Below are 22033 nucleotides of genomic sequence, written 5' to 3' on the forward strand. Positions count from 1 at the left end.
GGCCTTAAAATAGTGTCTAGTACGTAGTAAGCTTTCAGTTAATTACATAATACTATTATAAAAATAGCATACCACTCAGTACTGATGTGACCTGCTTTTAGAGCATGACAAAATGAGCCACTGTGTATTTATTTAACTAAAAAATAGTAGTATAACTACATTAGGAAGCTGAAAGGGAGGTACTGGGTGATTTAAGACAACCAAATCCTCATCTATAATAGCAGGAAGTACACAGATAATGCCTGTAATCAATAACTTTAAAATAGCACATTATGTAGTGACATTGCCAATTCCCAGAAGCAATGGCAAAGAATTAAAATGCAGCTGCCCCTGGGGCTCTGGGCTGAGGGGGGTACATTGAAGAAGGCGAAGCAAGAAATGATTTGACTGCTTGATTTCGCAACTACATGCACTGGTTACTTTGAGATTTTCTAATTAAAGAATGAAAAAGGTTAAAATATATGAATTGGCTGTCAGTGCTTGGCATATAAGAGTAGGCACTCAATACATTTTAGTTCCATTTTATTCATTTCAGTAATTCCACTCCTGGGGATTTTTTCCTATTTAAAGATACAATACCAAAGGAAAAACATGAATAAGTATGTTTACTGCTGGGTTATTCATAACAACAAATAACCACAAATGACCCAAATTTTCAGCCATGTGGGAATGGTTAAGAATTATGCAAAAACTTGATGGAGTGCTATAAGCCAAGAACATGAGCTTATTGTTTCAGATGGCTATGAATTGGCTGTAACCTACCACACACACACACACACACACACACACACACACACACACACGCAGAGTCTCTGATGTGTTCAGGGCAGGAAACAGAAACCCGAGAAAACCAAGGGTTCTGAACAGAGGAGATGCAGGTACAGCGTGGCTCAGGGCATCTTCCTCTGGCCCCTGGAGTCCCTAATGAGGGGCTCATGGATGCCTGGGTCACTACGAGGAGGGGGGGGCTCATTTTTTTTTTGAGCCGTGGCCTTTTATACGTAGAATTCACATCACTGTTCAGGAGAATACAGACGAACGACCTATGTCAGTGACAGCAATGATTACAGACCTGTGGGAGCCCCCCCCCCCTCACTCTATAGTCCCACCTGCATTAGCAGAGTCACGACTCACCCCGAAGGCATTCTCAGCAGTGGCTCAGCTCCCAGCCCTGCAATGCCTAGAAACCCCATTTGCTGGCACAGACATGAATGAAGACTCTATGATATCCATGAAGGAAATGCATCCACTGATGCGTTTGAGTCTCCGTCAGAACCTACAGCTCTCAAAGGTGGTCTGAGTCGGGCAAACAGCCTCTTGAATCTCTGGCTGTGACTTTGGGTGTCTGTCCCCCACTTCTTGCTCCTCCACCTCTCTGGGCATTAGGGTCTCCCAGAGGCCTTGTTAAAACACAGGTTGCTGAACCCCACCCAGAGTTCCTGACTACAAAGTCAGGGCGTGGGGCCTAAGCATTTATACTTCTGACAAAGTCGCAGGTAATAACTTTTGGTTCAGGACCAAACTTTGAAAACCATGGTATTACAGGCACAAAACTGACCAAAACCAATTGGGATGAAAGTTGAGAGACTTTGAAGGGGGAAGAGAAAGGCAGGGGGAAAGTTTTCTGAGGGTTCCCTATCTGTCCCTTGTCCCAAGGCCCACCAGGTGGAACCTTGGTTTGGCATCTGTACCACGTACACCCCCTCCCTACGCTCCCTTCCCTGAAGGGCTATCCCACCGAACCAAGCCTTCCTTGTTACCTTCCTGAACTGCAAGATAACCTCATCCCACCTTCCTGCAGCCCACGTGCTGATGCCAGAGGCCACCTTTGTAGGTTCCAAGAAATTATGCATTCATTATGGAGGAAATTAACACCTCAAAGCAAACTATAATTAGGAATTCTTCAATTCAGTTTATGCTTTTTCAATTAGGCGCTCTATAATTTTAATCATGGGAGCATTAACATGTTTCTGTAATTTATATACCTGTGGTATAATTAAGCCTGGGAAATGCACCACTCTGAACCTGAATGGAAGTGATTGCTTCCTGTCACACTCGCGGTACCACGGATCCCTGATGGCGAGACCGTGCCAGTTTCAAAGGAGCCACTTGGGAGTTGCAGAGGCCAACACGAGGGCTCCTGGCTTTGGGAATGTGAAGGCGGTTGCAGACCGTGTGATGCCCTTGAACATCTGGCTCCTGCGTAGAAATCTGCATCCCAGAGCTTCAACTCCTATTGTGACTTTCAAAACATTCCCACCACTGGAAACTGCTTTCGACAACTATTCTTGGAAACTAATTTCAGTTGAGCAGGAACAGGCTGTCCTGGCAGGAGAGACATTATCTGGGAGCAGATGGCTTTGAAGTGAAGAAACTGAACAATAGGCTGAAACTTGGCCTGGATGGGGACCAGATTCCTTTTTTTTTTTCCCCCCATTGATTCGTCTTCCCCCACTTACTCTAATTCTGCTCCTTTCTCATAGTTTCTGCTCTGCCTTTTAGCTACAAAGCAGGCCCTGAATCCTCTGTGCAAGGTTGTTCCCTTGGGAGTCTGAGCAGTTCTGCAAGTCCGAGGAATTCAGAGACACACGGAAAGTTTTTGTGCTTATTCAGCCTGAACCTCTGAACTTTCTGAAGGTTAAAAACCTTCATATTTTTCCTCGTCTTCCTGCTCTCCCCACAATAGCAAATTCAAATTTGCTGACTGCAATAAAAGGAAAAAGAACATAATCAAAACTGGCCCCGGGGGACAATGCATACAGATTCCAACCCAGCTGAGTGACGTGCCCATATGGCCGCGGCATTTTGGCGCTCAGTCTATTGGGTTTGATCTCGGAAAATATGGAGCTTCTTATGGTGTGGACGTTGGAAATGGATTTGCTTCTCCCAGGCTGCTCTAGCCTTCCACAGAAAAAGACAGATCCATTTGGATCTCGATGCTCAGTCTCCCCAAACGTCCTTCTTCTCCCTAAGCCCCGAACCTGTGTAGAAGTGACATTGGCACGTGAGAACACAGCACAGATTCCTTCAGACGCAAGTCACTGTCAGCATCATAAGAAAACAGGGGTGTGATTTTAGCCCTCACGTGAACAGGGATGGAGAACTAGGCTGGCAGAGATCCTAGTTCAGCTGGTAGGAGTTAAAACTGATTATCCTCCTGGCTGAAACATACAGCAAAAAAGATACATCAAACGCTGCAAAACCAACAGGGGCAGCGTGACAATAAAATGCAAAACCATTGCTCCCCCGTGTCGTGAAAACACACAGATATTGGCACCGTGGAAGAAAATACCTGGTTCCCTGGACAGTCCCCTTCTCTTGTCCCCGAGGCCACCTACTGACCAAACCAGTAGTGCTCCAGTTGTGGTTCAAGACCAGCAGGGCCACCAACGCCTGGGAGCTTGTTCAGAATGCAGACCCTCAGGCCCAGTCCCTTTATCCTTGGGATGACCAGGAATCTGCATTATCTCCTAGCTCTCCGAGTGATTCTCATGCCCACTAAGGTTTGAAAACTCGGGTCAAACCATTACCCAGACTTGATCCCCGGTGAGGATGGTGCCGTGGAAGCTGGGAATCCAGTCCGGGAGGTCAGCGTCTCGGCAGCGAGTCAGCCCAGCCGCAGGTCCCTCTCCGGCTTTGGGGACTTACGTTCTATGCCTGTGTCTAAGCCTCCATTGTACTTCTTATTTCCCATGACGGGGTTCCTGGCTTTTGAGCTGTGGCCTCAAAAGCCTACTGCATCAATAGCCTCTCTGAGACCAAACACGGGCCGTGACCTTTTTTCACCAGCCCTCCGGCAGGCTACGGCGGGACAATAAAATCGAATCTTCTGCGGTGGCGGGAACGCTATTCAGTACGGTAGCCGCTGGCCACCTGTGGCTGCTGAGGACTCGAAATGTGGGCAGTGCAGCTAATGAACTAAAGTTTCCATTTAACTCAACTTTAATTCATATAAACTTAAATATCCCATGTAGCTCTGGCTACAGTATGGACAGTGAAGGTCTAAAGTCTTGCCCTTGAAGACTTCTTGTGTTACTAGGTTGCTCCCCCTTGCCCTGCCCATAGCACTTATTTTTTAACCTTTATGATCTTTATAAATTGCTTTGGTGAGCCTACAACCAAGCAGAAATGCACTTAGGAAGAAACGGGACAGGTTGTATTGCGCAAGTGGGCTAAGCACCCGTTTCTTCTGCCTAGTGGCGGAGACTGGAAACTGTGAGTTGCTTATTTCCTATTAAAAATCCAGGGCTTCATGGCACAGGCCTGGGTTGTGGGCCAGGTCCACAGTGGGGGCCATGTGAGGCAACCACACACTGATGTTTCTCTTCCTCTCTTTCTCCCTCCCTTCCCGTCTCTAAATATAAATAAATAAATTTTTTTTTTTTTAAAAAAAAGCCCTGGCTGGCGTAGCTCAGTGAATTGAGCGCAAGCTGCGAACCAAAGTGTAGCAGGTTTGATTCACTGTCAGGCCACATACCTGGGCTTCAGGCCATGACTCCCAGCAACTGCACATTGATGTTTCTCTCTCTTTCTCCCTTCCTTCCCTTTCTAAAAATAAATAAATAAAATCTTTTTAAAAAGCCAGGGCTTTCAGGATCACCTCTCTCAATGCTGCCGAGGGGAGGTAGCCCCCCATGCAGCCCCGGGCAGCTGGGGCCAGCACTGTGTGGAATGTTCTCCGACTGAGAGCGAACCTCCTTGGATTCTAACACGGCACAGGTCTGTGCATGAGCTCAGAAGAACCTTGGTAGATCAGGCACTTGATGATGAAGTCCGACCTGAAAGTCTGACCTTTGGGTGGTTGCAAACGCTGAGACAGAATCATCAGTTATCAGCTGGGCGAGAACTGAGACAAAGCGGCGATGCGAACTGTCACGGGGGCTGAGGACGCTGTGAGAAGTCAAAGTCAGCAGCAGGAAGCGCGAGCAAAAGTGACACCCAGGAGGAGGCATCTTGCAGAGTCACTGCTGCTCTTGCAAAGACCTTAGAAGCCATTTGTCACGTGACGCTGTCTCCTAGCATTCAGCCTGTCAGAGCCCTTGTCCTCCAAGCGGGGGTAGCACCCTCTGTGTGCCTTGCCTCAAGCAGTTGCCCAGGGTGAGAACATTAGCATGACAAGAACTCACCTCAGACTGTCCTTCCACCCACAGCCCAGCCTCTGTTTTCCTTGAAATACTTGGCTTCCGCGACCTTCACCTTGAATCCCTTACCATCATCCATCCACCATCACTGCCCACACAGTCACCCCCAGAGCCATGGTATCCCATAGCAGAGTTCCACCACTGAAGCCGTACCTTTGACCATCTTACTCTCGGGACACCAATTCCCGTCTTTCCAGCCTCGCCCTGCTGTGTACCCTCTACAGGAGCTTTTAACAGCACTGAGGGTGTCTGGTCCTCAGTATCTCTGTCATCTGCACATCTGCCTCCACTAGCTTTTTTAAATCAAGCCTGGACTATATGGTCCACTTTCAAGCACTTTCATTGATCTCATCATCTTTGTTTTCCTACGGTCGTCTATCAACTCCTGCATCTCTCTTCTGCGATCAGACCTGTTCGGAGTCCTTAGGGAAGATTACACTGCGAAATGTTGCCCATCTCTCTTTTTTAAAACCATTCCTCCTTTGGCTTTCTTGTTTTCACTCTGATACTCCTCCCACCTCTCTGGCCAGTCCCCCTCCATCTGTGTGGTCCCCTGGAGGCTCCTGGAGCTGCGTCTCACTCCTCCTCTCGCCTGGAGAAGGCCACTCTCTCCGCCCAGGCCTCACACACCACCCGGATGTGAACCCGGACTCTAAAACCCCTGCTCGGTGCCTCCGCAAACTCCAGCCTTGCGGGATTTAGACAGACCCTGCCGTAGGAGGGGAACATGACGACCACTCTCTGCTTTCCCTCATGCCAGCAACAGCCTCATCTCCATCCTTCCAGATGGCAGACGGCCCAAAATAGACACTCTTTCCTCCCTCGTGTTCCAGCGACTGCTCCTGCGCCTTTTAAAACATTCTTCCTGAAACACCTGTTTTTCTTCCTTGGTTCCTTGGTTTCTTCCATTCCTAAGGAATGTAATCCAGAATCCTTCAACTCCAGTGCCAATGCTTGGTAAGCTGGGTTGTTTTGGGGGGCTGAACAAAAGAGACCTGTGATGCATTTAGGATGAGCAGCAGTGGATGCAAACCCTCCTAAATTATGTGGGTGTCACCTTTCTTTCCTTCTGTTTTCCTGGATGGTCTTTCTGATTGCAGCTCTGTGCCACCCTCAGAAGACTGACCCTGTAACCCTACCTGTCTTGTTAATCAGAGGTACATGTCCCCCCGTCACTGTATCTACACTGTGAAATAGCACCATAAGGAATAGCTCTGCGGCAGCTTTTATCCCACTATTTCTTATTTCTGGTTGTTTCTTCTTGTATCTGGCTCCTCCTGTTTTCCAACCTGGTGTGATGAAGTCCCAGCATGCTTTTAGGCTGCTCGGCTGCAAGTGGTATGACTTGCAGAGCTCAGTTTCCTTGCAATGTATGTGGGAGTGCCTCTTGTCCACCCCCCCAATCCCAAAGTGGGACATATTACACTCCTCATCTTCAGGCCCAGAGGTGGCCCAGAGGGCTGGGAACTAAACAAAGCCAGTGCTGTTTAGGGAGAGCGTCTAAATGCAATCTCAGTTTCTCATCTCTGCCCACAGGGACAGGAATTTAGATACTCCTCAGGCTGCCCCAAGTTGGTAAGTCCTCTAGATTTGCATTTTCTCATCCTAACTAGACACCATCATAGGCTGCCGTCTGAGAGTCAGATGGTAATGATGACAGTTTTGCTCACTGCAGCTCCGCCGACCAGCAACCCCGCCCCCTGTGATTGTTTCATGTGCTCTCCCTCTGGGCCTCATAGCTATTAAAGGAATCCTGAAGGAAATTTGGCAATCATTTCCTTGTCTTCCCAATAATGGTTCTTATTTCTTTAAACTGTGGCTGGATCACGAATCTGTACTGCATCTAATCAGGGTGTGTTTCAGAGTCTATAGTGTTAACTGGCTGCACCTGTCAAAAGCAGAGGGCCCAGGGATTCTCATTAGGGAGTGATGAGAACTTGCAATGACCTTAGAAGCCATTTGCCATGTAACCCTGTCTTTTCTTATTCAGTCCTCCAAGCTGGAGCTGCACCCTCTGTCTTCCAAGCCTCAAGAAGTCCATGAAAGCTGTCCATACATCCTAACTGACTCGAAGAAGGTCCCTCAGAAGTCCCCATGGCTCACCTGGGCCACACATCAGGTCCCAGCCTGTCCCTGTTCAATCGGTTCCTAACTCTTTCATTCGGTTCCCAGACCACTTTTACCACCACTGACCCCTCTTGGATACAGGGTCCTTCCGAACCCTTCCCTCCCTCTGTGTCCTTGGCTCAGAGAATGGCACCATTGTCCACCCCACTAACCAACCCGGAAACCTGGGAGTCACCCTGGCCAGTGGCTTTTCCTTCACACCCACCACCGGCCCCATAGAGAAGTCATCACCAAGGCCTGACCACTTTGCCCCTCCAAGTTTGCGCTCCATCATCACAGCTACTCTGACTCGGTTCACCTTCATGTCTCATCTGGACAAACACAACCGGCTCCCAGCTGGTCTCTCTGAACCACTCCTGTCGTCTCCCATCAGTTCTCCACACTGACGTCAGGAAGGCTACACTCACACTCACACACATACACACACACACACACACACACACACAGGATGGATCATATTGTTCACTTGTTTAAAACCCCTTTTTATTTTTCACTCCTCATTGATCTCAGAATGAAACTCCTGACTCTGACAATAACAACGCTTGTGTTACCTGGCTCTCTCATCCACTCTCACCGTGCACCTCTCTCTCCTTGCACCTTCTCCCCACTGCTGTCCTGCTGGCCTCCTTTCAGTTTCTGTGACTTCATCTCTGGACTCCCCAGTCTGTGTCTGACCCTCCTCTGATAGGAAAGCGTGAGATGGAGAAGGCAAAGAAGTACAGAGCGCATTGTCCAGCTGGCTCTCATTTGGGACACGGAAGAGCAATTCTCCTGGGCATGTGCGAGGAACTGCCGAGGATGCCTAGACTCCCATCCCGCACTGGCCGAAGGCTGCCCCTGCGGCGTTAGGGGTTTCTGATCTGCCAGCTCAGACCAAACAAGATCCACAGGGCTTTGGAGAAAGAACTGAGGGAGGAAAAAGGAGGGAATCAGCAACTGCTTGCAGCTGTCCAGCACAGCTACTGCTGAAATCAGCGGGGAGATGGTGAGGTGACGTGGACCCAGGGAGAACTGGCTGCATCTAATCAGTCTGTCATTAGTGTCCGTTTGCACAGAGCCATCTCCGCCATTAGGATTTCAGCCGTGCGTGGCCTGTTTTGCTTATTTCTGCATCTTCAGTGCTCAGCAGTGTCTGGCACATGGTTGTTTGCTTAAATTCAAATGAGGTATTTATTGACCTAATTAGTTAATGAATTGATAAACACATGAACAAGGGAACGGATAAACCTGGCTCATCTCCTAGGGTCTGGTCTCACCTCTCTGGCTTGGTCTGACTCTGTCTACCCACTCTGGTCCCAGTGTTTATAAGCCCTCAGTTAATGGAGCTCATGGGGTCTCCATTCCCCTTCCTGAGGGGACTTTGATCTGCTTTGCTTTGATTTCACACCATAAAGGTGCATCTCCTCTAACCTGACCTTGGTTCACTGGTCCTTCAGTGGTTGAGACGCCCAGGCCCTGTGTGCCTGATCTGGTATTTGTGAAAGATGCCCAACTCCGGGGATCCATTTGTAAGGTAAGATTGTTCCAAGGATTTGGGGACACCCGTGGAGATAACTGCACATTCCCTGACATGTCATATGGTTGCCAGCACCTTCCATGGTGTTAGAGGAAATCCAGCAAACAGGCATGAGCTTCTAGCAGGGCTCGAAGAGGACTCCACCCCATAGTGACCATGGCAGACAGCCGGTCCCATCCCAACAGTGTGGCCAAGTCAAGAAGCAAGTTAAACAACTGCCAGTTGTACTTCACTCACTTTAGCTTATTTGATCTTCAAAACAACCCGTGGCCTGGGTATTCCCATTTTCCCAACAAGAAGTCTGAAGATCAAGGAGATGAAGTAACTGGCCCAAGGACACCCAGAGAGTCAATGACATCAGCCTGAATCTGATTCCTGGAGCTGTTGCTGTTCCAAGGCACCCGACTGGGCAGTCGGCTGTGGCAGGAAGAGAGTGAGAGATCGACAGTCTGAGTCAGGAGCCACACAAGGGGGTCGCAGGCTGGTAGAGATTGACATGCAAGTCCCTGACAGAGGAGTAGCCAGGACAGAGCGGGACCAGCCGCTCTGAGGAGCAGATGCATTCTGCTAAAGGGTGGGAAATGGCCCTGGATGTGCGACACCTATCAGGACAAAGTCCAAACCCCAAGTGAAGACCTTCTCTACCTGGCCCCTGCCCACTTCTTTGCCTCTCTCCTCATCTCCCTGCTGCTGCCCTCTGCGGTTCCCTGAACACACTGCATCTTCTCTGCCTTGGCTCCTGTATCTGCTGCTTCCTCCTGGGCCACGCCTCCCCTTTGTTGCTAAGCAACCCCAACCCCATTGGAGCAGCTCTCCCTGCACCAGGTGACCAACTGATGGACGCCTCTGCAACTGAACTCTCATAGGAACCTCTGACCAAGTACGCAGAGTTGTCAGCATTTTGTTTCTTTTTCTGAATGTCCTTCCTATAGATCTGCACCATCGAAAGTGGTAGCCCCTAACCATAACTTTCAAAAAACCAATTCCTCAGTCACACTAGTCATATTTTAAGGGCTCAATAGCCACATATAATTAGTGGTGACTACTTGGACAGCACAGAGACAGGGCATTTTCTCCTTGGCAGGAAGTTCTATTGAATAGCACTCTTACAGACTAGGGGGCAGCTGAAGGCAGGGCCTGTGGGGTGCACCTCCACGGTCCTGGGCATCAACCAGGTGTGCAAAACAGACTTGCCGATTTACTTATGTTGTGTTTTTTTTTTTTTTTAGTATCTGCTAACTGCCAGACACTGTCCCCAGGAAAGGGAATCTATTAGTGTCAAGCCTCTCAATTTCTTGGAGCTCACATTCTAGTAAAGAACACGAAGGAAACAAAACCTGAGAGAAGCCAAGAAATGCATAACAATGTAACGTTCAGGAAGGAATGAGGAAGAAGGCACACAGGGCGCTTGAGTAAAACCCGGGAAGGGGCAAAGTGAAAGGAAATAAAGCCAGAAAGGGGTTGGGGCCAGATTCTGATGGGCCATAAATTCCATGCTAAGAAGCTTGAACATAAATGCGGTAGGCAGCCAGTGACCCATTTAAGAATTTTAAGCAGAAAAGTTAACTTGATCCAATTTGTGTGTCTGATGGACTATTCCAGCATCTCAGTGGGAGACGGATAAGGAAGAGAAACTGATGCCAGGCAAACCAGCAGGCCACCCTGACAGGTTAGGAGAGGGGTGGGGGGAGAAGGGGGAAGGAGAGAAGACAGCTAATCCCAGAGCTGAGACTGACGGTGAACAGACGGGTCCCACTGTCTGACTGGATGAGGAGAGAGTAGGGAGAGAAAAGCACACCTCTAAGGAAGCCAGCTGGGCATCCAGGGGAGGGTCTGATACAGAATCCAGGCTCCGCCCCCAGCCTTACTTGAGGGACTGCATTATGGGTGATTAATTTATGGCCAAGTCACTTTCTTATGAAGGTTACTACAGATACATCAGCATGACAGGCGGGGTGTGGAGGGAAAAGGCTCAGCGTGTTTAAGTCAGAGCTGAATATTAGATTCTAGTCACTATTTGATTGATCTTTTAAGCAATTCTGGGATTCTGTCACTTAAAAACCAATAAATCTTTGAAGGCCTGGGGAAAGCAATGCAAAAGCAATAAATCTCTATTGCGGAGTATTAGAAATATAGGCCAAGCAGCCGACATGGTTTGGCGGGAGAGATGAGGGTGTGGGAGCCGCACACACCAATCTTCCTCTCCACCCCTCCTTGCCTCCCAGCATGCTCAGTTCAACCAGGAGTCAGAGCCACAGGACCCCAAAGGGGCAGCAAGTGACAGAGCACTGGGCTGGGCAGAGCAGGGGCTGGAGCTGGGCTGAGCCAGGGCCAGAGCACTGCTGGCAGAAGGAGGAGGAACAGCCTACCTGGGTGACCGCTGGAGGCTGGGGCTTAGGTATGCATCTATTTGAAGACAGGCAGACTTAGAGACAGACATGCTGAGGTCTGCAAGCTACAGGCTAGGCCCACACGACCCGGAGCTGAAGGACCCTGAGAAGTCCTCTTGCCTCCCCCTCACTTCCTAGTTGATGGAGGTTCACTCCACAGCCTCCCCATCGAAAGGTTACCCAATCATCACATGACATCCCAGGCCCGGGAAACTCACCACCTCCTGGGAGGAGCCAGGTCCGTGTCCTGGCTGTACATGTAACAAGCGTGGTAACCTTGGACCAATCATTTAACATCTCAGAACTCAGCTTCATCCTTTGAAATGGAGATGACATTTCCCATCCAGCGTACTCACTGTGTACATGGCCATCAGATGACACAATGCAATGAAAGGACCTATCACTATAAAGTATGATTCCAGGCACCCTGGTCCAATGCATCCTGTGAACATTTTGTGCCTGACAGTCAGAGCCTTTGTTGTTTTCTCAATGCTCCTGCTTCCCCCAACCTGCAGGGCTCCACACTGGCCACCGGCGCTCATCTCTCCAACCAGTTTATTCCTCCTCTCAGCCAAGGCAGTCCCTGTCCTCACTGGCCTCACATTATCTTGTTGGGTCAGTTTCATGAACTCATTTGCTTCCTTGTGTAATGCAGAACCTCCAACCCCATTCACAGGCACAGTTTCTGGACGATAAGCCTGAAGAGGACAGGTGTGCACCTATCTTGTTTCCTGCTATAGCCTGCCTATCTCCTGTTCCTGGGACATGGCAAGTGCTCAATAAATATTCGTTGACTGACTTACTGTTCAACTGCCTCCCATGTGGGCATCTTAGTGCCCTGAGTTCAAGGTGAAAAAGAGTTAAGGCAACTGAAATCTACTGTGATATCGCCACTGCTGTCATTGCAAGTTGTCCCGAAAGTCTTGCAAAGTGGCATTGGTGAGTCCCTTATCCTCCTTGGCAGATGCCCAAGCAATAGTCTGAAAATAATTCCAGAAATGCAGTGTACCCATCCTCAATGATCCAGAAGCTTGGGAAGAAAAGCAGCCAGACATTTCCAGACACCAAGCATTGCCCCTTTGAGCAGTGACATTTATTTTAATTTTTTTAAAAAAATTTTGGAAATGTCACCAAAATATATCATGCATAACTCTCTCCTAGGGAGGTGGTGCTGTGTAGCGGAATGAGTGTTGGCTTGGGGCCAGCTGAACTGGGTTTAAATTCTGCCTGCACTGTTTCCTTGTCTTGTGGTCCAGCTCAGCTCACTCATGTCTATGTACCTCAGTTTCTACATCTGCAAAATGGGGAGACAATCACCGCAATGCTGCGAGCACACAGATAGTTTATAGTGAGAGGCACACAGCAAGCCCTTGCTCAGCAGGTGCAAGCTAGCAGGTTCTTTTTACTTGAAGACGTGGGCCCTAATGCTACATTTTGGGGGTGAGCCAGGAACAATGAATGAACAACTGTGGCGGTGAGGAGCTGCAGCATGCAGACCTGCGTATTCCTGTGTCGGTTTTCCAGAGTTTTCCTGCTTTCTGCTCCCTGCCAACTGTCATTTTTTTTCACTGCTACTGGGGCATTTCCATTCTGTAGTCTCAGAATGCATGAGATTAGTAAACAGATGGGCATCCTAAGAGGATGTAGGCGCCTAGGGACTGCGTAAGGGGCTTCTCTTTGTGGGAACTGGAAGGGCTTTCCCAGGAACATTGGTTTGGGCTGCTCAGAGGACCCCTCTGCTGGTCTCTGCAGTCAGGCGGGCCTGGGTGTTAGTCCCGGCTTCACCACTTACAGGCTCTGTGACTGACCTTCGGTTTCCTCACTTTCGACAGCAAAGTGCTACTCATACGTTAGTCAAGGTTAAATTCTTGGACCATAGAAGTTGCCCAATAAATCATGGTATGAATTACTTTGGTGAGTTTATAGAGGTTTGCAGAGATACAATCTGATTTATCCTGAGGATGGGACCCTGATCCTCAGTATAAAATTTAACTTTAAGCAGCCACTGGGCAGAACCCAGATTGGTTATTTCTTACTACAATTCTTTAAAGAAGTTTTTCAGAACCTTCGTGCCAGAAAAAAGTTAGGGGACCTTCAGGAAAAAGCAAAAGTCCTTCCCTCCGCATCATAAAATCAGGGTCTCAGAAAAGCTTTGGACATTTGAATAGGAAGGAAACAGGCAACTCTGTGATCTTGTAATGGGAAAGATTTTTCAAAAACCATTTTGAACAGCACTTCCTAAGTTCCAAAGAGAAGAAGCAAAGCTAACAAAGGAATGAGCTCTCTGAGAGCCTGCCTTGCTTTGGCTTCTGCATTTCAGCCAGCCTCTGTGAAATAACGACCCTCCACACTTTCCAGATGAGGAAAGCTCAGGTTCAGAGACATCAAGTAACTTGTCCAAGGTCACACAGCAGTGTCAGTGTTAGAGCAGGATTTGAACCCAGGTTCTCTGCCACTAGGCTCACATCCTTTCCACTGCCCCATCCAGCAGCCAGAAGGCTACGGGGAGCTGGATCCACACCCACCAGGAGCCACTGCGGTGCCAGCTGATCAGGTTCCTTTGCTCACAGGTCTGTAGGCTTGTGGGATGAAAGGGGATACCGGGATCTCCTATATAATGGTCATGGGTTTGGGGTCAGCTGCTAACTTACCATGCAACATTGGATACACTGTTTCTCTTTTCTGGGCCATAGTTGGCCACCTGCAAAGCTTGCTAAGATTTTGAAACATGACCAGTGCTGCTGTGTGAGAGAGGTAAGAGCTCTGAAATGGAGCCGGGCATGGGTGGCCAGAATGGAACGTGTGACTTGGTACCTGGAGGACCTGCGTTCAACCTCAGCCTTCCTACCTATTGTCTCTCTGCATGTGGGAATTTCTGAGCCTCAGTTTCTTCACCTGAAAATGAGGATAATAGTATGGCAGTGTATAGGCAGAATTAAATGACGATGTTGCAGGAAAGGAACGGGGATAAAAAGCAAGTAACTCAATAACTATTAGATGTAAGAGACACCACGTGCGCCCTGGCTGGCGTAGCTCAGTGGATTGAGAGCGGGCTGTGAACCAAAGTGTCGCAGGTTCGATTCCCAGTCAGGGTACATGCCTGTGTTGCAGGCCACGGCCCCCAGCAACCACCCATTGATGCTTCTCTCTCTCTCTCTCTCTCTCTTTCTCCCTCCCTTTCCTCTCTAAAAAAATAAATAAAATCTAAAAAAAAAAGGGAGACACCATGTGCTTTGGCTCATCACGGCCAGGATGGACCTGGAACAACCCACGTGAAGAATGCAGGGAAAAAGTTTTCAGTTCAGGTGCTGCACACACATTCGTACACACAAACCTGCTGCCAGGTCTGCAGATTCACCTGACTTAGGACAGAACATTGTCCAAAGCCCACGGAACTGAGGGCGACTTCCCAATTCCCCTCCATTGATTCCGTCTGCCACCAGGCCTATCATTTCTGGGTAGAGTTGGGTCCGGTTGGAAAACAGATAACTAGACCATCTCAAAAGCCTCCTTCCTGGCAGGTCTCCCCGTCCCTAGTTTCACAAAAGTGACACCGCATGTGGCTGTCCAGTGGCTCCCCGTGGCTCCTTAAACACGCCCGAGCATCTCAGACACGGCCCCCTAAGTCAGCCCATCACCCCTGCCGTAACCTCTACACTAAAGCGAACTTAACCACTCCTGGTTGCTCCCAGGGCACCAGGCTGCTCCCCTCCCCCACGCCTGTGCCCAGCCCGGACCCACTCACTGCTTTGCGAAAATCCTACACGACAATTAAGATCTAGCTCTGTGTCACCTCTGCTGGGAATTCTCCCCTCTGAACTCTCATAACGACCTATGCACGTCTCCATAAGTGCTCCCTGCATTCTAATTATGGTTTCATGTTTCTGTCCCCCCAACTAGAGACTGGCTTCCTTTTAGACCACGAGTCATTCATGGCTAGTTCACGGCTACCGTGTCCTGAGCAGTCAAACAGCCCCTGGCACAGAGTGCCGCTCAGTGAAGAGTTGTTGGATGAATATATAAATGGATGATTTTTATCCCCTGGGCTCCTCCCTCTTCTGGGCATCTAAGCTGCTCCGTGCATGCTTGTTGAACTGGACTGAGCCAGTTTGAAAGCTGTTTCACCCAACACGCTGCTTGATTTCAAGGGACTGTAGTCCTTTGATCGCTAAGCAAACCAATGTGGGAGCTGCTGCCCTTGAGCAAAGTGTAGCTGGTTTAAAAGAGATGCCCACCTTGCTGATAGCCATGAGCCATGACCTTGCACTGGGACAGCTTAGTTACTGAGAAGCTTTCATTGCCTGAGCCCTGAGTATGCTCCTGAGCTCCAGCAGCCTCTTGTGAAAATCAGCAACACGGCTTTGACTTCAAGCCCCTCTACGGGACCCCAGCACACGATGGCCCAACCCGGGACCAGCCCAGAGGTCCGGCTCCATTCACAGTCATCTGTCCATGTGTATGCTAATATCAGCCAGACATGGAAAGGAGACCGTGTTCCCAGGCTTCCAACCCACTAAATAAATTTACTGTAGATGTGTTCCAGAAAGTTCTCTCCCAGCCCTCCTCAGATCCCCATCAGCAGGCTCCCTCTGAGTCAGTTCCCACAGCCCACTGAGCAGAGTGAGGCTCCTGGGCTCAGGCTGCTGCCCCTCTTCCTCCAGGGAGCCCGGCTCCTGGCCAGCCCTGCCCATGGGCACCGACGGGCACGGGACTCGCTGGGAGGTGTGCCTGGTACAGAGAGGGAAAACTGTGAGTGCTGGGTGCAGCAGCCTCCTCACCTGACGGGGGCTCCCCTGGACTGAGCAGGCTTCAGCATCACCGTGATGGTCGTGTCCGTCTCGTTCAGCGGGGTGTCTGTGTCGTACTCGGGCATCGACGGAGCTGGGCGGAGAGAGCAGAGAGTGTGGAGCTCAGCGTTGGGCCCGGACCCCGCTCACCACCTCCCCTCGATGCCGCCCCTAAGGATGCTCAGGATGCCTGCAAGGGGGACCTTTGGGAAAGGCTCGGTGAGAGTCACATGGCCTCCCAGGCTTTCAGCGAAGGAGGTCCTGACCTCCGACCTGCCTGAGGGCTCCTTCAAGGTGCAGAAGAGTCTGGGGAAGGGTGGCTGGCAGTGGTGTGGCCAGTAACCCTCATGCATTGAAAGTCCCACACCAAATACACGGATAAACACAGGGAAAATAAGTACTTCATGAAGATGTGCACGCAGCCAACCTTGTTAAGCACACTTGAAATGCACATTTCAGCAGTAACGAAGTAATTCTTATCTTTTTTTTCCTCATGAGACCCTGCCTCTTTCATCCCCAGCCGACAGGAGTGCCACTGAATCTAATCCCTTGGGAAGGTAATTTAGCCATTTGCATTAAGAGCTATTAAAGTCCATATCCCCTTTCATTTAGTATTTCAATTTCTGGAATTTAATCCCAAAGTTACAATCCAAACCAACGAATTAAAGTTTATTCTGTAACTGTTTATTGAAGTGTTATTTTATAACATCATGGACAATACCCAACCACAGGGGAATGTTTAATTAAATTACGTCCAACCACTTGACAGAACATTAGAACGGAAAGCAATGTAGCAACATTGAAAGTGCTTATGGTATAAACATAAGTGGAAACATTAAGTTACAAAAAAACACCATGGGTTCATTATGCAAAATGTGTATGCGTGCAGACCAGAAGTGCACAGGTATTCTGGAAAAATATGTATTGTAGAAAAGGCTGTGAGATAATTCTGCTTGATGCCCTCTGATGATGGAAGGGCCCTACTGGAGGTGGCAGGCGAAGTCTTGGACCACCCTGGCTTTGTAACATTCACTCATTCATTCATTCACCAGGCATTTCATGAGAACCTCTGCTGTGCCCTGCTTTGCCAAAAGAAATGTTCCTAAAAATAAATCACATTTTTACAAGCCATTGTGTATGAAAAAAAAATACTACTTAATACAACTGTGTGGCACATTTTTTGGTGAGTCACTCAGCATCCCCTCTGGTCTAATCGATGCAGGTTTTACACTTTAGGAAGTTGGTGCGTTGGGTTTCATCCCAAGTGGGATGGAGGGATTGCACCGTCCTGATCCCTCCAATGCCAACCACATAGTCAGAGCTGGCTCTGGCCTTTGTCACTCCCAGGAAAATTAGGGACGGGGACACACAAAGCAACAGCCACTTTCTGAGAGTGATACCTGAAATTTTGGTGGCGATCCTCGTGCTGACAGGGGGCCCGAAGCCCTTTGCCGTGCTCGCCTTGATGGTGAAGGAGTAGGTGGTCCCTGGGTACAGACCCACGAAGAGGTGGTGGGTTTCATTCCGGAGCTTGAACACTTTCCCCCTCTGGCTGGAGAGGTCGGCAGTCGGGTCGAGGGAGCCCACAGCCTTGTAGTTGATCTGCACGACAAGCCAGCAAACAAACCAGTAAACACCTCACCCGGGACGCTGTGCAGCGCTCAGGGGAGGGGCCTCTGGGGAGACAGGAGAAGGCACGGGAGCACGTTTGGATGCTGTGGTCCATCTTACAGATCGCCCAGCCTCCGAAATCGCCGCTGCTGCCACTCAGGGGAATTGCTGCCCAACAGAAATACAGTGCCAGCCACAGGCACGCTTTCTAATTTCCCAGTGGTCCCATGGAAAGACTCAGAACGTGAAATCAAATCAAATAATACATTCGGTCGAACCTAATTCATATGTGCAAAAATATTATCATTTCCACCTGTAATCAACATAGGAAGGTAGTGAGATATTCTATATGTATGTTTTGTAATAGAAATAAATATCATCTGTATTTATTCACACGAAGTCTTAGATATCCACTGCACAGTTGGCCCTTATGATGCATGCCCGTCTGGACTAGCCACGTTTCACAGTGTAGTAGTGGCCGTGGCTAGCGGCCACCGCGCTGGACAGTGCAGCCGTAGAGCAGTATTCGAGAGCGGCGTCCCAGTAAGTTATCTGGAAAGCTAGTTAAACATGCAAAACATAGTGTCACAGGTTTGATTCCCAGTTAGGGTACATGCCTGGGTTGCAGGCCATGACCCCCAGCAACCACACATTGATGTTTCTCTCTCTCTCTCTTTCTCCCTCCCTTTCCTCTCTAAAAATAAATAAATAAAATCTTTTAAAAAATGGAAAACAGAAGCAGAGGCACGGACACATGGCACAGGCTGAGAGCTGTCGGTGAGGAGGGGGGAGTGGGGACTGGGTGAAAGAAGGGGAAGGCATCAGCCAGAGGACACACATGCACGACCCATGGACACAGACGGCAGCGTGGGGATGGCCAGAGGGAAGGGGGGCTGCAGGGGCTGGGTGGAAGCGGACAAAGGGGAGAAAATGGGGACATCGGTGATAACCAGCGTCAACAATAAAAAGAAAAAGAAAGAAAGAAATGCAGCTCCTGGGCCCCTCCTCCACGGGGTGCTGCCTGTGACTTTCTCATGCATTATATTGTTTGTCTTCCTGCCACCTGGGGCATCCGGATCTCTATTCTCATTTTAATGAGGGGGACACTGAGGCTCAACTGGGAACCAACTTGCATTAAATCAGCGCTTTCTGAAGTATCTACTACGGTGAAGGCCCAGTTTTGAGCTCCCTCACCCACTGCAGACCGGTAATAATGCAAAGACCCCATCACACGTGGCTCATCATGTGAGTCTGGCAATGACCAAACTGGTTTACACTCTGTGCAGGAAGACGTGTCCACTGACTTTGCACTTGGATGTCAAGGCCCTCTAGACGTTTCTAGGCGCTCGCCCTCAAGTGCTGCACTGACCCTGCCGTGAAACTGACAAAACGGCGGCACCCTGGCCCTGGCCCCCCGGGGGTGACTCTGAGTATCATTTTTCTAAATGAAACATTTGTTCAAGTGGCAAATTCCGGATTTTTTTTGGTTTATTTTATCTAGTTTATTTTATTAACATTTATTATTAGAGTATAAAACACACGCAGAAAACTATACAGCTGGATGAATGTTTGCTAACTGAGCACAATCCCTATTGGAAGCCAATCGAGAGAACATTTCCAGACCCAAGATGTTCCCTTCCCTCCCCTTCAGTCCTTAGCCGCCTCCCACGACAGGGATACTTCCCGTGGCAGGGATACTTCCCGGGGCAAGGATACTCCCGTGGCAGGGATACTTCCCGGGGCAAGGATACTCCCGTGGCAGGGATACTCCCGGGGCAGGGATACTTCCCGGGGCAGGGACACTTCCTGGGGCAGGGACACTTTCTCTCCTGACTTCTAACAGCATGGGGGAGTTTTGCTTGGTTTTGAACTTTATACAAATGAAATCACAAGATTTGCTCTTCGTTCAACATCGGGCTTGTGAGACTCACGCAGGCCATGCGCAGCTGCAGACCAAGGGCTCGAAGAAGGACTGTTCCCAGGTCCCTTAGACTCTTAAACCTCAGCTCTTTCTTCCCTGCCACCCTGCCCGGCCTGGACACCCACTGCATTAATCAAGGGACACATTCGTTCTTTGCTCAGTGCTCCTTCAGAAGTGCTTCCCGAACATCCCTGTATTCTAGGACCTGCACCGTGGGCTGCTGGGGCCCCCAGGTGAACACCAGTTGGACCCCGTCCACAAGTGTCTTCTCTTCCAGACCGAGGTAAGTCAGCTACGTGGCGCCTTCCATCCCTTTGCTTCCCATCCCAAATGTCCCATGCCTGACAGGAAGGCCGAGCCCAGGTGGGAAAGGGAACTCACCAGCTTTACTTCAAAAATCAGCAGTTCGCTGTTCCTGGCAAGGGCAGCAAATGTTTTTGGAGAAAGACAACTTTTCTCTCCCGAAGCCGCACGTCTAGGAGAGAGGCCAGACTCATCCTGGAGCGGAGTGAGCCCAGGAGGAGAAATCTCAGCACTGAAGGACTTGGGCATCGTGCGAGCATGGCCTGGGCAGAGCGCCCCACCCGCGGGTCCCTGGTAGGCCTGGCTGCAGCGCTCCCTCTGGCCACCCCTGCCCACTCCAAGCCTTTCTCAGCTAAGCTACCGACATCTGCCTCTCTCTGCTGGAGGGCTTTTTGCGTGGGCGCTGGCAGAAGTGCCAGGTAAATAACACCCATCGGACTGACAGGAGCTGGTGCACACCTTCCCCAGGCTCCTATCAGCCGTGCAGCATCCTGGGGCATTTTCCTGGGGGGGGGGGCGGGTTCTGCTCCACCAGCCTCCAAAGGGAGCTGCCTGGAAAATACACCCACCACTGGCTGCCTTCCTTTCTCTTCCCCACTCCCTAGTGCTTCCTAAACTTCTCGATAAGGCTACCATTCCAATCTTCGCCTCCAGGGTCTGCTTCTGAGAGACACCCAACAGAGACCAAGTGCTCAGGGGGGTGTCTCAGGGGAGAACTGAACTGATCTGGGAGGATGACAGGGATTTAGAGCAGAGGAGAGAGCCTTCTAGGTTCCAGGTAGAGGGAGCCGCCTGTGCCAAGGTCTGGGGTGGGAACAGACTTGTGGGAGCTGGGAATCTCACTCTCAGTGAGGCTGGAGAGTGGTAAGCAGGAGGGAGAGCTGAGTGCCAGTGCACAGCTGGACTCCAGGTTTCCCTACTGGCAGGAGAAGGAACAGGCTCTGAGAACTCTGCTTGCGGCAGTTAACCCCAGCCCACAGGTGGAGAAGGCATGGATACGCATCCTTTTGAAAGGATGGCAGCTACATTGATATACAGGTGCAGGGAGGTAAAACTCATGCCTTAAAAAAAAACAAAACTAGCCAATTCCTTTTCTGTCCTCCAAATTCAATCCAGAAGCAACTCAATTTCCACCGAGCTGTCAATATAATATACCGTGTTCCCCTGCTCTCCTAACCTTTCCTGGTATTACAGGATCCTCACTTACTTGTAATGAAACACTATGAATAAATCAATGTATGTTAATATAGCGTGTCTTCAATTTTTGATGAAGGGCTTCACCAAGTCTAATCCCCACTGCTTTGTCAGAAACAGTCTTTGAAATATTTAACTTGCAAGTTTTATGAACTTGCAACTTGTGGCGGTGGCGGGGTCAGGCTGGGGAGGGAGAGGAGGAAGGTGAGAAAATGGGATGGGATGGAGCTGTTGGCCGTCCCATGCATAATGCAACGTGAATCTTTGTTTGGAAGGTTTGTGAGAACAGTAAACGTAAAGCAGTAAGTCAGTGGGGGAAAGGCTGCTGAACGGCATGGCAGCCCTGGCCCCAGGGACGGAGCTCTGGCTGCGACAAGGGGCTTGGGGCCACCCAGTCTCTTTGGTCTGTCGGTGGGATCCCTAGCCAGGAGCTGGAGCGAGCACTTCAACATGAGCACCCAAACACACTGCCCCTTAGAATCCCGTAGCTCTCAGGATTAAGACCACTTTCTTATCCCACGGTCTTCATTAGCTCACTCCATGGCTTGGCCTCTCTTGGGCTCCCTCTTGCAAACAGGGCCTTATCACAGCGCCTAAAAAGAGCCACGGCCCTCTTGCCACAGGACCTTTGCACCAGCTCTTCTGTTAGCTCAAAACACCTTTTTCCTTCCCACGCCTCCTTTTACCTAGTGAATGACTCCTCTTACGTAAAACGCTGCTTTTCCTGTGCGCCGTCCCTGACTCCCACCCCCTCCTTCCTTATGTTCCTAGAATCATATCACGTCTCTCCTCTCGGAACCACGAGCTTTACATTTAGCCATGCAGTTGTTCCATGACGAGTCCCTTCCCACTCTCTCCAGGGCTGGGAAAGTAAAGCCTTAAAGCCAAACCAGGTCCTTCGTCTGTTTCTGTAAATGGAAGGATAGTGGAGCCCAGCCCAGCCATTTATTTCTGTATTGTCTGTGGCCACGTATACGCCATAACGGCAGAGTTAAGGAGTCGTGACGGAGACTCCACGGCCCACACCATCTGAGATATTTTCT

The 22033-nt window shown here is 49.8% G+C and overlaps 1 protein-coding gene across 11 annotated transcripts in view; it reads right to left on the reverse strand.

The window, feature by feature from the left end:
- The window catches only part of PTPRT (protein tyrosine phosphatase receptor type T), a 944823-nt gene that overhangs the window by 219973 nt on the left and 702817 nt on the right, over window positions 1-22033 (reverse strand). For all 11 annotated transcript variants that reach the window (XM_036009848.1, XM_036009845.1, XM_036009847.1 and 8 more), the window contains exons 10-11: window positions 17362-17563; window positions 15953-16055 (exon numbers count right to left, since the gene is read on the reverse strand). In XM_036009848.1, coding sequence (XP_035865741.1) covers window positions 15953-16055; window positions 17362-17563 — 305 coding nt within the window. The remainder of the gene's footprint in view (window positions 1-15952; window positions 16056-17361; window positions 17564-22033) is intronic.

The sequence above is a fragment of the Phyllostomus discolor genome, chromosome 9, assembly GCF_004126475.2.
Source record: "Phyllostomus discolor isolate MPI-MPIP mPhyDis1 chromosome 9, mPhyDis1.pri.v3, whole genome shotgun sequence".
Taxonomy (NCBI): domain Eukaryota; kingdom Metazoa; phylum Chordata; class Mammalia; order Chiroptera; family Phyllostomidae; genus Phyllostomus; species Phyllostomus discolor.